The following is a 14,432-nucleotide window of genomic DNA, read 5'->3' as shown; positions in this document are numbered from 1 at the left end:
AAAACTACGAGGACTAAAATAGACGTAGCGTTTGTATTTGCTGCGCTTCCGTTCTGCTGCAGCTGCTGGAAGAGGCCGAATCCTTCCTACTGTCGTTTATGCGTTAGCTATGGAACTGCTGGGTTTCTTTTCTTGAAACAAGGCGGTTGATTTGGTGGAGGTGGAAGTAAAATTCATGAACTGTCGTCCATATCTTCATATCTTCATGTGGCCAGTTCATCAGGAGACTGCAGAGTCTCTCGTCAACAAAGCCCAAGGCTGTTCATTCTGGCCTCACTAGTTTGCAGCTGTTCCTCACTAAATAAGGGGATATTTTGTCAGGTGGAATTTTGAAGGGAAAAAAAAAAAAAAAAAAAAAAACAGCCCAAGGCTGATTTCAATGTAACATACACATAACATTTAAAGCTTTATTAAATTTCATTTAAGCTTCCTTTTCCCTGTTCACGCACACTGCCTGACTAACGGCCATACGAGATAATCGCCACATGATGTGATTTGTGATACGTCCTGATTGTACAGAGCCGAACGCTGTACTTGTACAGGTTGTGCTGATCGCTGCTTCAGACAAAAGTAAATAAAATCAGCATGCCGGACGGACGGCCGTTGCGTTGTACCGAATGGAACAAAACTAACGTCAACTACACCACCATGCTGTCTGCTGGGCTGACTGCATTCTGGGTGGCAGTAGGGTCACTGAGGTCGTGTTTTTACCAGCTGACGACTCATCATAAAGATACACACATATACACACAAGTCAAAACACCAACAGGAATTTGTTAGTTACAGCAATGCCAATTATGAACATCTGCTTCAAAGCGATGGCGCTCGTGGCTTGTCAGGTCCTGTGTTGGGAGCATTGAGGCTCTCGGTGATTTTGGTTTCTGGTGCAAAGCACAGTTTAGATGCCAACATTCATGCTTTCACAAAGTTACAGCACACTTATTATACATTTATTATAATCAGACAAAGGCTGACAAATATAGACACTCCTTTAGGGAAGAGATGCAACTCAAGGAATTAACTGTTGGATGAGTGTGGCTGTGCATAAAAGCATCTCTGAGATGAGTTTTTAGGAAATGTTAACAGCACAATGTATGAATGTCTCCTGTGTTCATGTGCAGATTTCAGGTCAAGCTGGTATTTCTATTAGGTACAAATATGCTTGAATATTTAATTGATTGTCTAAGCAATTAAAAAAACCTAACAAATCACTTTTAAAGATTAAAATAAATATGATAAATATAAAAATGTACTGTGTTTATATAATTTCTGAACAGCTTCAGATGACACCATGAGACTGAAAACTCTCCCAGTCTGATCAAATAAACTTTAAACAACTTTAAAGCTCGTGTCCGGAGTTTTGAAAGAGAGAGTTTTTTTTTTTTTATCCAATGTCTGGAGGTTCCGCCCTCCCTCTGCTTTCATGAGCCACCAAGCCACGCCCCTTTAATTGTGCACGCTATTATTTGTCGGGTGAAAATGAGAGCCTCCGAGTCCTACAGCATTCTACATGTTTAGCTGTTTACGGTGGATGTTCAGCAGACCGTGGATATATCCGAGGTAAGCGCGACGGCTGCTGCGTAGCTAACTCACCTCTGCCTGGGCGAGCGGCCGTGCTCTCTGGCTGCGTGCACACTTTGATTGACAACACGAGAATGCGGAAGCTCGAAATCTATTGGCTGACGCTGACCGGCGCTTTTTCGGATAACATGGGGGTCTATGAGACGAAGGCGGGGCTCATAAATAAATTTTTATATTGCTTTATGCTAATATTATATTATAGCATCGAACCAGACTGACACATTTAAGCTCTATTGAAAAATGATACATACGAACTCCGGACACGAGCTTTAACTCTTTGCAGCCTTTCTTAAAAAAAAAAAAATAAATCTGCAGCTTTACTCTGCATCTGTATCTAATGAACCCTTACACTTATGTAAATTACTTCATTTGAAAAAAAGCTGTTTTCTCTGAGGGGTTATTTTTAGCAATGAAAAGAAAAACTGAATCAAAAACAAACACTCGAAATGAAGGCAAGGAGAAAATGCTGCATTTGTCTTCAATCTCGAATCAGTCTTTAGTCTGTATAAATTTCTTCTAAAGTTTGTTTTGTGTTGATGTGTTCACTGGTATTCTCTCATCTTCTGTAATACTTCATCCAAATCAACAATTATTCGGCTAAATGTTTGCACATATAGAAATACTGTACAATGTTGACTGTGGTTTACTTCCTCTGGAAACACTTATGCAGTTTATGTTTGTGTCTGTTTTGTCCACTTCTGTTAGGATACGGAAGTCAGCTCAGCCATCAGTGGAGGCGATGCACATATTGCAAAGAGAGAAATGTCCTCAAATGTTTTCATCTTGTTTTGAACCTCAGATGTTGACTTAGTAACAGATCTCTTGGATTGTATTTTTTTTGTCAAATTTGATATATTTGCTGAAACACTATGCGGTTGCCAACATGTAATGTTTAACACACCTTATGCAGGATATTCATAAATCAGGCTCTTAGGGTTGGTCCAGCTGAATATGAATGAAGGAAGGAGAAATCCTGGACTGATCACCGATTGATCCAGAACACACTCAGAAACAGATGGTCACACACACTCACTCACTAGTTTCCCTCAAACGCATGTTACTGTGGGAGATGACCAGAGTACTTGAACATCAGCCCCCAATCGGAACAACATGCAAACGCCACAGGGAAAGGGCTAAACTTTCCCTTGCCTCACTGTAAAGTAGCAGCGCTCACCACTACATCGCTTTGCTGCTCTGCTGCTGCTTGAAAGTCGAATCAACATCTGCAGCTCCTGTTTCGATTTCCGAATGTTATCATAGTTTAAAATCTTTCAGTATCTTCTGTACTCTCCACATATATATTAAAAGTTAAGACCGTTTAAAAGGAATCAAACGTCTCTGCGAAGCGGTACAATAAAAGTCGTATGTTTTAAATCTCCCTAGATTTGTCTGGACCAGGGAAGACTCATGCTGGACAAACATAAACCCAACAACAAACCGAAGAATGTCTTAAAGCTGTTAGATGTTGCTCCAGGTCTGACAAGTACTGGGAGTATGCTCCATTTTATTTGGCTATCAATATCACACAGTAAAACATTTAGAAGCACTTTTGTTCCTTTTTCGTGTGCCTACAGACTTTCTTCCAGAAAGATTCAATTTAGCCGGCATGTGATGCTCAGTGCTGATAACCATAGGAACTGGATGTGGATCTGATACTCCAGTTGCTTACACAACAACACACACACACACACACACACAGACTCAAGTATGTTCAGAGGCAGACTCCGAAGGGACTGAAAGATCTATCACACTGTTCTGCAGTGTTTACTTATCTGCTGCTGATAAATTCAAAGCTGAACAGTCTTTGGGGAGACGGATAGCAGTGTGAAGGGGGGGTTTAAATTCTGTGTTCATGTTTCGTTGTGATGCTAGGGCCCCCTTGCTCATCTGATAGAATTGATAATGCTCTGCAGAGTAAACACTCACCATAACATCAATGGCGATCCCTCCAGACCAGTTATTCTTCTAAACACATGTAGCTGCGCTGTGCTCTCAACGCTGCTGCCGTCAGAACTTTGGAGACTCTCTCTGTTCTTAAACGGCGGTCAGGCAACAGTGGCGAGAGAATGCAGAAGATAACCCGACTCTCAAAACACAGCCGAGGGATCCCGTATCACTCCGGGCCAACTTATTTAATTAGGCACACGTGACGTCGGCCACGGTTTTTTTTTTTTTTTTTCAAAAGGTGACTTTCTGAACAAATGTTGAATTGTATGTGTAACTGAAGTGGGAGCAACCTTTCCTACTGTCTGTGTAATTAGATCTCCTCTGCTTAAATGAGAGCTATTCATCAAGTCTCATTATCCATGACATGAAATAAGACGGTGGTTTCTCCAGGCTGGATCTAAAGTGAATGGATTTGGCGTTGTGAGCACACTAATGAAATGAGCCGGTGTTGTCGTCAGTGTCATTCAGAAAAAAAAAAAAAGAAGAAATATTTCCACTTGGAGATCTCTGCCTCCAAAAATGAAGGGCAACCTTTAAAAAAAAAGTCTAAATAGCATTTATTTATGTTCCAGTTGACTTTGACGATTTTAATCTTTTAATCTGCATACAGAATGTGCTTTGTAATGAGATGTGCTTCTTCTCTTAATCACAGCTTTTCTGTTTATTCAATAGCACATAAACTAATTTCAATTCCTTCAAATCAATTTATCCAATCAATTTATCCAATCCAAACAAAATAGAGGACTATACATCTTCATGCATTATGTTCACACTGGCCAAAAAAGTAGAGTAGTTGAGAGCTGGAGTGGAGTTCAGACCTGAGGATGGCTGATTTTTTTTTCTTATTTGTAGAAGCTCAGCTGGTTGAATTAAAAGAAAATAACTCAAAAATTACCTGCTGTCATTTCTTGATCGATCGCTTGCCTCTGGGAATATATTGTCAGTAAGCAGCTAATTTATCTCTATCACAATCTATGTCTGCACACTGCTCTGTTCAGGAGATACACAAGCAGCAAGACTCAACGAAGACAGCTTCAGTCCCTGTTGCTGTGGGAGAGCTCCCTGCCTGTGTGCACATATATCACATATTCAACAAGAACAACCAGAAAACTGCTGCTTTCTGAAGCTCAAACGAACAACAAGTCGTCATTGTCTCAGACCACACCTCAAACACATCCTGACATACAACCACTACTCAAACAGCTTGGATGCTTGAAAAAGTCAAATGCAAGAAACTGACAATACATAAGAAGAAGGGGTCACAAAGTAAGCACTGTTAATCAACCCTGCACTTGGTTTTGCAGGACTTTGTAACTGCTTCAACATGATCTAAAAGTTTGGTTTACATTTTTCTAATTTACTAAAGCTTCCATTGACTGTATTGTCGATAAACATGACAGGATCAGTAGCTCAAGAAGCCAGAAGTGACCGAAAGCAGGGCTGAAAGAGTCAGCATCAAATTTTTTAGGGCTGAGATGTTCAGGTGTGCGTGTATGTGTGTCCATTTACATAGGAATTGTTTCATTAATGCCAGTGTGGCTTCGTCTTCTAAGCAGCACATCAGTGTACGTTCAGCACAGATATATCAATCAGGACTAACTGAAAAAGCTGTTATCTTTCAATCCCCTCATCAAATGTTTCATGAAGAAATCACAAAAAGAGAATTATCTTACTTCAAGAAATCTTACGTGCTTGGTGAGTTGCTATTTAGCTCCAAACTGGAGCGACAAAGAAAGCTCCTCATTCTTCAGCTGACCGTCCTGTTTTGCAGGAAACTTTCTGAGGATGACTGTTGAACAAGTGATTCACAGAGAGCTTAATGATCTACTTATTTTCGATCAATTAGTTAGTTCTATTAGGTAACCTTAATATACACGATTCACCGATTTCCGAACTTCACATCTGGGGATTTTCTTTGATCTTTGCTCAAGATCCAATCAATGACAGAAAACTCCTCCGGAGCTCCCGTGTCCTGGTCAGTTTCTCTATCAGGCCTTTCTTTCTGGCTGTCCTCACATGGCTCTTAAGCAGAGATATTCCACCTAAGTGCTGTCTGTTGAACTTCACTTTGATATTATTTACATTGGGTCTGGTCAGGATTGGTTTTACAGTCTACTGTTGCCATATAAACAGGCAATGTTGAAGGCATCCTAAGTGTGGTCCTCTGAGCAGCTGGTCTGTAAATAACTTTCGAAAATTGAATGCATTACTTATATTAATTACTGTAAATTGTTCATTTTGTCTATTGGTGAATGAGCCTTAATTTTCTTTAATGACTATAATATCCTGTAGATTTGCTTGATCTTTTTATGTCTCCCTTAACAATGTATGTTTAAGTTAATGCATGTTTATGTTTTTCAGAATTTTAAGCATGCACTCTGAGCCTCATTTATTGACGTCCTGCATTAAACACGTGAGATCGCACACACATACGTAAATCGATTGCACTTTGCATGCATTTTGCAGGTGATCAGCTGGAAACAGAACCATGGCTGACAACACATGACAACAGGAGTCTTCAGAGGAGGGTTCTGCATGTTTTACAGTGTTTGTCTGAGAAAAATCTGCTAGAAATGGCATCGTTCTCATGTTTGTTTGCTGATGTGGATCATAGAGTGACTGGATGGAGCCGGACATGTTGGTCACAGAGTCAAAGGTACAACAGAGGAAATATATTCAAATAATATCGGCAAAGTAAAGTCATTGCAATCAAGCCAACTGGACATGTAATATCTCTGCTCGATGATACACAGTTTTCAGATACCCCCTCCCAGTATGTTCTGCCTAATATTAATTATTCATAAAGGTAAACATGCTATTACTTTTCCTTGTTTGCTCCCTCTTAGTAAATCAGCTTCAGTGTGTGTGAAACATCACATTTCTCTCAAACCTTTCGTAAATCAAGACCTTTGTTTAACAGCAAGTGAATGTGTATATAAAAGGTGAGAGGAATACAGTGATTTTTAGCACATTTTTGTTTTCCACCGAACAAACATATTCCTCGAAATGCAGTGGGCTGAAACCCCCCACATTAGATATCTTAACAACCAAAGTCAAACCTGGATATTAGGAAAGATCCCATAAAGCCATGGGAGCTTCTCACCGGAAGAGTGGGAGGTTTTGAAAAGCTCAGAAAATAGTGGGAGTCTGACATTGCTTGACATGTTTTTCAGCTATAGTTAGGAAATGTACTCCCTCTAAAAACTAATAACTGACTGTCATTCATACACACAAATATATGTCAGTCACATGCTTACAGTGAACGACGCTCGCCATCTGTAACGATGAGATTTCAGAACAACAAGAAAAAACAGCAAATGAGAATAAATGTATGATAAAAATTAAGATAAGATTTTATTCATTCCACATGGGGAACTCTGGACATCACAGCAGCTACATAATACACCGATACTTAAAATAGGATAGTGGCACACCAGAGAAAGGTTTATGTGTAAATAAACAAACAAAGACAAAGACACACACAAAACATACAAAAACCCGGGGGGAAATATGCACAGCAGCAGTAATATTTGCGGGTGTGTCTCCTGAATTTCATTTCATTCTCGTCTCGGTTGATGTTTGTGATGACTGCATTTTTTGTCTCTTTTCTGAAGACTGATAGCAACAATAAAGCACTGCAAGAGACGGCCATGTTCATTGTTACCATAGAAATGCCAGAATCCGGGCAATGGGATCTTTCAACTATGAACAATTGAAATAAATGCTGATGCTGCCCAGTGTGACTAAAGAAATGCTTTCTTTTAACATCCTGCATTGGGTGTGCATGTTTTTTTTTCTTTGACTCAAAAAATAAGTGAAAGAGAAGTCAAGCCAGTATCTCGCTGTACATGACACAGCGATGCTGTATTCTCCTGCAAGGCAGTTCTGGCTGCTGAAGCTTGACACTAACAAAACGGCAATATCAGCAGCTCAGGTGCAAAGTCAAAAGGAATGCCGTGTTTTGTTTGGTTTTTGGACAGTGAACTCAGGCCATGGAGACACCTAAACCAGAGTCTTTGCATAAAGTTGTAGCTGTTGTTAACTTTGCATTTTTTATTACTTAAAGAAAATGTTTAAGCATTAGTGCCAATAGAGTCCCCAAAGTACTGCTGCCATCACTTTTGTGTATTAGTTCAGCACTGAAATCGCAGGGTGTCGAGGAAGGTGGTGCGAGGGATTTTTATCCAGCTGCACCCTGAAACTCTTTGTCTTATAATCTTCCTATGTACGCTCAAGCTGGAAACCAAGCTCCGAAGAGTTTGTGGATGTAAGAGGTGAAGCAAGAGAACTGTTGACTCAGTTGGCCTGCCTCATGCTGGGCCTTTGGCATTGCTCCTGTGCTCAAAGCTAGCTGTAAGCAGGAGGATTTATGATCCCCCACGGTGCCTAACCTCGATGCACGATCCATCCTAAAGTACGCTCTTTGTGTCATTGCAAGCAAAAATCCAACACTATTTTCACCTGCGAATGAAACGTAATCATCCAACTGGTTGAAATATTCAAACTCGCAGTTTTGACCATAATGTCCGCTCTTTGCACAAAGTTGCGTCACTTTCTGTTTGAGAGTCTCTTGTAAGTCACAAGGTTTTGTTGTTAAAGTTTGAGATTTCTTAGAAGTTGAAGGATAACCAGAGACACAGATTAAAAAAAAACACACGGCTGAAGACAGCATAGGAGTGAAACTTTAACAAGCCGCAATGCACCCTGGATGCATTCTGTGCGTCACACTTAGCATGTGTCCTCTGTATTGTCCAGGGCGCTTCACGGACTTCCTCTGGGCTCACAGTCAGCCCTCACAGAAGCTGGGGAAGAACTGGCTGTCTTTGAAGTTATAAACAGACTGAGCGTTTTTTTTTTTTTCTTTTCTTTTCCCCCAAGCACTTCAAAGAGCGCATTTGAACTTTCTTTGTATACGTCTTTTATAGCGCAAACATTAATAGATGGATAATTTTGGAGGAACTCCGCTCACGTTTCAGTCACGTGGTGGTTTATTCATTTACCAGGCTGTCTACTTTTTCCGCAAATGATAGTTGGTGGGGTCAGGAACGTACCTAACCAAGCTAGGTACGTAACATAAATTTGTATTCTAATGAAAAAAGCTTACACAAAGACTTTGAAAAAAAATCTGAACTCTGCCTGACAAATACAGGAACAAATACATTAGAACCAACTCTTTGTAGCTGTGATAATACAGAATCACTCAATTGCTAATAATTTAAAGGTTTCTTTGTTCAACAGTTAAACAGAAAATTGAGAACTTTCTGTTTTTATTTGAAAAATAATGTCTATTTCTATATAGATGACATCAATTTGTATATGTTTACTTTGTAAATGAAGCCAGTGCTGCTTATGACAATGCTGAGGGGAGCATTATTTTCTTTTGATAATGAGGACCATTCATGTTACCGCCCACACTCAAACTTACCACCAACAGTATTTCACCATAAAACGATGCTGCTGCATTACAAACAAGGCCTGATATCATTTTGGGCAAAAAAGAAAAAAATTCTCGAAATACAAAGTGCCTGGTTGGTATCAAATGTTACAAGAAAACCAGTAAATTAACAACATCTTCACAGTTGACTATGGTGTGTGTACTGATGCACTTCACCCCTTCACAGATCCTGCTTTTTTATGTTTTATTAAAAAAGGCTTAATCTAATTTGAAGCTTACATATTGCTATGTAGATTTTTTGTTCTTTGTTTGGGTACAATCTGTTCTCTTTATTCATTAAAGTTTCTGAGCTGGAGCATGTATTTATGACAGAGCTGGGAGCCTGCTTTGTGTCATTTATTGGACATTGTCCTGATTTATTTTGCTGTTGTGGGATGTCAGCTGTCATGGCTTCATTACAGCAAATACATAATGTGTAAATAGAAAGAGAGTAGGCTACAGGCAGGTTTAATTGTGTGTTTTGTGTGATGTACCTGACATTTTTAGCATATTATTGTGCTTAAATCAGAATCGAGAAGATCTTTCTGGCCAGGTATGTTCAGCATAAGAGGAATTCCCTTTGGCATTTTGGCGAGAAATTCATCACAACAATAATATAATAAAATTGTTTGTTGAAGTTACAATCTGACAAACGTTTTTATTTTTTAAAATCACTTACTCATAGTACTCCGCCGCCGGGGTGATCTTGTACTTAGAGTAAGATGTGCCGTTCCCAAGAACAGATCCGTTGATGGCTTTGGGATCGGTGCAGTTCGGACTGTTCCAGCTGTTCCCACATTTGAGCCACGGAAGCTCGCTGGTCATGGAGGAGAACAGGTAGTGGAGGGACCAGGCGATGATGACGTTGTAGTAGAAGCCAACGTACAAGGCTATGAGTATCACAGTGTATCCCACTCCTGAAGACAAAGGATCACTAAGTCAGGTGGTGGAAACGGTTTGCGATAAACTAAAATACTGACACTCGAATGGGACACATGCTGCAAAAATATTGCATCATCCTGGTGGTTGTTTCAGGCGCCTTGCACAGCAAACAGCGTGGTGACTGAACTGTCAGTAGTACACAAAGGTTACAAAATCTTGTGTTTGGTTATCTGAACACGTCCATTTATAATACTCAGCATCTCATTAAATTCTTGAAGTACAGCTGTTCTTATTCAAACTGTTCAAAACTGGAGTTTTAGTCGAGGGTGGTGCTAAACCGCCATCAATCCAGCTCCTGAAAAGCTGAAACAGCAATAACGTCAAGCATTAAAAATGACTTTCCCTGAGTTTTACACTTAGCTTTTGGAAAACTTGGGATTATCTCTGCTGTTTTGCCTCCACTGGAATGTAATGTTCTCATATAAAAGAGACAAGCCGATTAACCCATCACCCTTTCTTCTGTTCAGGAAACAAAACAAACCCTTCTCATATGTCTGAAGCCAACATAAGCAATGAGGAACGCTGCTTCAGTTGAGCAGACAGATTATTTCTCTGACAAGATTGAATGATAACGGGAGCTGAGCCTCGCTTCACACATTGTACCTCCTCTGCTGTCTCATCTTAACTGTAAGTCAAATTCACCCATTCACACTCACACACACAAAGGGTGACAGTAAGAACAGTTTGTGGATCAATGTTTTACACACAGACACTTTAACATTGGGACAGTGTGAGATGAGGGATCAAACCACAGACACTGTGACCGAAAGAAAAGCTGATGTAGTGCCTGATGCAACGCCAACCATTTGCAGTTATTATAAGTTTATAAGAGTGAGAGTCATTCATAGGTTTGGATTTGGTGTTAATACATTTCAATAATGTCCAGTGTCTGTAATTAACCCAAGGTGAGTATCATTGGGAGGTTTACCGAGCATCGATATGTAATAATCCATTTCCAGAGGCTCATAGTGATTCTCAGTAATTGAGTTCATAATAGGTCATGTTTTTATTGTATTTTTAATGAATATAATTGATTGAGCTGCGATTGAATCAGCTGGTTTCATTGGCATGATCTGGCCATGAGGCCGGTTTGATTTCGTTTGCAGTCATTAAAAAATTGACATTAACACAAACGTACACGGGAGCATCCGGGTGCAAGTACGACCGGAGAGACACGGCAGAAAATTACAGAGACATGACAGAGTAATTGTGACAAGTGTTAGGTGCAGGTGACACTAGTGAACCTCAGAAGGTGAAAGGACAAGAAACAAGGGAATGAAATTAAAGGGCAGAGAGGAGAAAAAGAGAACATGAGCAAGCTGTGGGTGTGGCTTCAGAGATCACAGAAAGGCTGAAGTTCGCAGACAAGCGTGGCCATGTGTGGACGGAATAACATTTAAGTGCGTTCGTTTCTGTGTGTGTGTGTGTTTTAGAGTTCACCTTTAAAGACGGGACATATTTTCCAAATGGTAGCTGCCCCTTCTCTGTTGTACTGGCCCAAGGCAAGTTCCATGTAGAACAATGGCATCCCCGCAATCACCAAGAAAAGGATGTAGGGAATCAAAAAGGCACCTGGCAAGAAGAAGACACAGTTATGTCATAACCTGCTTTTTTTTTTGTATAGCATGCTGTATTTAACAAAATACCAGATGGGACTGTGATACTGAAAAGCCAAAGAGCAGTAACCCAGAGAGAAGAATAACGGGGGTGAAGTATTGTCTGGGGGCTTGACATTTTTAGAAAAAGACAACATCTGAGCAAACATGTGCTCAGGCTCTCAGCTATTTTCACACTGCGCTGGAGAAACACATCCAAACGACCTCTCATAGGAGCAATGCTCTTGACACTGTCTGTCACAAATGACACATCATCCACAGTAATGAATACATTTTGCTGAGGGCCAATATGATTAGCAGGCCAGCGGCGGAGTTCTTTTTCTTTTTTTCCATGTGAATGAATGCTACACAGTACTGGGTAGACCTTCTAGAGAACATTCATTGTGTTGTCATGATGGTCCACACACACACACACACACACACACACACACACACACACACACACACACACACACACACACACATTTGTTTGAAACTTGCTTTGTTCCTTCAGCGATATAAACTGTGTCAATTTTTCCTCAACCTACAAGTGTGGCATCAGTGTTGAATAATTGTGACTAGAAGTCTGGCATTCACTTATGTACAGAATTACTCAATTAATACCAGCAGAAATCCATTAAACTTCTGGCTGGAAAACGCTGTTCTACTTCACAGTACTTTTAATAAACTGACTTATTCCCCTTTTGCTTTACATATTAATGCCATTTTATTGATTTATTATATATGCGCATTTCCTCGTCATATAAGGCTGAACGACCCTGAAAGATTTAAAAATATATGTTTTGATTTAAAGTGGGTGTTCTGCATTAGGACTTGTAGATTTAGATTTTCGTGTACATCTCGCTGAGAACATCAGCAGTGTGTGCAGCCTCACACAAACAAACATATCAGTTCGCTTTGACTTCTTGTCACTTCTCAAGAATTATCTTCCAGTCTCAAATTATACAGCTCAGTTGTGCATGCCTTGATAGAAATGAGGTATTTCCTTCGTCAGGAAAGCTCAATGTACTTCCTCCATCAGTACACCTGGGAATAAGGAGATTAAAGGAACTGAAATTAGAATCACAGTCCTAACTTGGATCAAACTTTAAGGGAATTTTTTAAGTGATTTATGTTTTTTTAAGTATTTTATCATGAAGGACACTTTATTTTTTATTCAAAAGACTTAAAAAAACTGAAATTAAGAAAAATATCCAAAGCACTGTGGGGATTTCCTGTATTTTTTGCAAGAGCAGAAGTCCTCCACCGCCTTCTATTTCATTGTATTACTTAATTACCAGTTAAAAATTACTGTAATTAACCTTGCATTAAGTTTGGAGCCCTCTACCAGAGTTATACGCACATTAATCATGCAGAAACACATACTCACCCCCTCCATTTTTGTAGCACAAGTAAGGAAATCTCCAAACATTGGCCAGATCCACCGCGAAGCCAATGACAGACAGGAGAAAGTCTATTTTCTTGCCCCAAGTTTCTCGGTCGACGTCGGAGGATCCGGGCGGACCTGCGCGGGCAGCAGGGGTGGGAACGATGGAGGAACTTGTGTACTGGACGCCATTCTGGTCCTTAACCAGCGTTAGTTCTACATCTCTTTTCTCCACATCGAACTGGTTCAGGGGGGCCACCGATGAGAGTTTGTGTTCGGACAGAATCTGGATATTCATCTTCTCGGAGACGCGTACCAAGCCCACGCCGGCGCGGTGCTCTCACGGCCCCCTGCGGGTTCTGCTGGAGCCGGTGGTCAGGGTCGGTGCGCTTGGACCACTATCCCGCTGACAGGACCGGGATAAGAGGGTCTTCTCCGACGAGACTGCAAGTGACGCCTTCGTGCACATGAGCTGGGGAGAAGAGTGGAGAGACACACTTTAGGAAAAAGATTTGGCGCTTGTGCGTAAAGTTCCAGTTCTGTTACGCACAGCGGGGAATAAACGCTGAGGCTGCGAGCACGGATGGTATGACATTATTCTTCTCTTAGAGGACAAACGCAAGGCGACCTACGATTAAAGAAGTTGTACTAAGATAAACGCTGTATGTGCGCGCAGCGGCAGCAGGTGTCCTATGAGAGACACTTCAGAGCGCAGTCTTCCGTACGTCACCGTGCGTAATGCGCACGGAGCGGAGAACAGTCCACAAGGCTGAGAAAGAAAAGTTTACTGCTCCGACGGACACTGAATATAAGTATTCACACAATTACATAAACACGAGTAGCACTGTAATTCAAAAGGTAACTGGTTAACAAATGAAAAACATTTACGACGCAAAAACGAGTCCGTCTTAACAAAACATGCAAAACTAACATATTTATCTGAGATCTAATTTAGACTTTAAAAGGTGAGCTGCCACACAAAAGACAGTTCGTGATTATCAGTGGAGCCAAATAGTTGAAGAAAGGGAGTGAAAAAGTATAGACATCTTCTCTCTTTACCACTAAACGGTGAGCAAAAGAATTCTTATTAATGACAGCGAAGGAGATGAATGGCTACTTGAACACATTCTCATTAATAAAGCAATTGAAAGCTCTGTAATTGAAAGAGTTTCCTCCTTACTTGGTAGAGCTAGGGGCACCTCTCCATGACCCGATGCTGCTGTTGTCCAGATGCATCTGAGGAAAGACTGCCCATGCTGAAGGAACTTTAAGACTCGCCTTCTTCAACAGAGACGACATAAAAAGCGAGCCTTTAACTCTCTCTCCTCCACGTGATATTTTATAATTGCACGCTTTCTCTTCAGTTTGATGTCGACATGGCATGATCGCCTTTTTTTTCCCCCCTTTTTCTTTTTCTCTCTGGAGCTCAGGTTCCCATGAACTTGTGCTTGTCCTTCAGTGGGATTAAGATTTGCGCACGTGCAGCAGAGCAACATGTTTCAAAGCAGTTTCATTTAAAAATCAGACCTTTAGTCAGAGATGGCTT

At 40.6% G+C, this 14,432-nt stretch overlaps 1 protein-coding gene across 1 annotated transcript in view; it reads right to left on the bottom strand.

Annotated features, from left to right (window-relative positions):
• The window catches only part of slc6a2 (solute carrier family 6 member 2), a 29,487-nt gene extending 15,306 nt beyond the window's left edge, over positions 1–14,181 (bottom strand). Inside the window, exons 1-4 of the mRNA XM_030089380.1 lie at positions 14,067–14,181; positions 12,890–13,358; positions 11,345–11,476; positions 9,642–9,879 (exon numbers count right to left, since the gene is read on the bottom strand). Coding sequence (XP_029945240.1) covers positions 9,642–9,879; positions 11,345–11,476; positions 12,890–13,184 — 665 coding nt within the window. The 5' untranslated portion in view covers positions 13,185–13,358; positions 14,067–14,181. The remainder of the gene's footprint in view (positions 1–9,641; positions 9,880–11,344; positions 11,477–12,889; positions 13,359–14,066) is intronic.
• Positions 14,182–14,432: the final 251 nt, after the last annotated feature.

Source organism: Salarias fasciatus, chromosome 1 (assembly GCF_902148845.1).
Source record: "Salarias fasciatus chromosome 1, fSalaFa1.1, whole genome shotgun sequence".
In the NCBI taxonomy this organism is placed as follows: domain Eukaryota; kingdom Metazoa; phylum Chordata; class Actinopteri; order Blenniiformes; family Blenniidae; genus Salarias; species Salarias fasciatus.
This window is presented reverse-complemented; position numbering and strand designations above follow the sequence as displayed.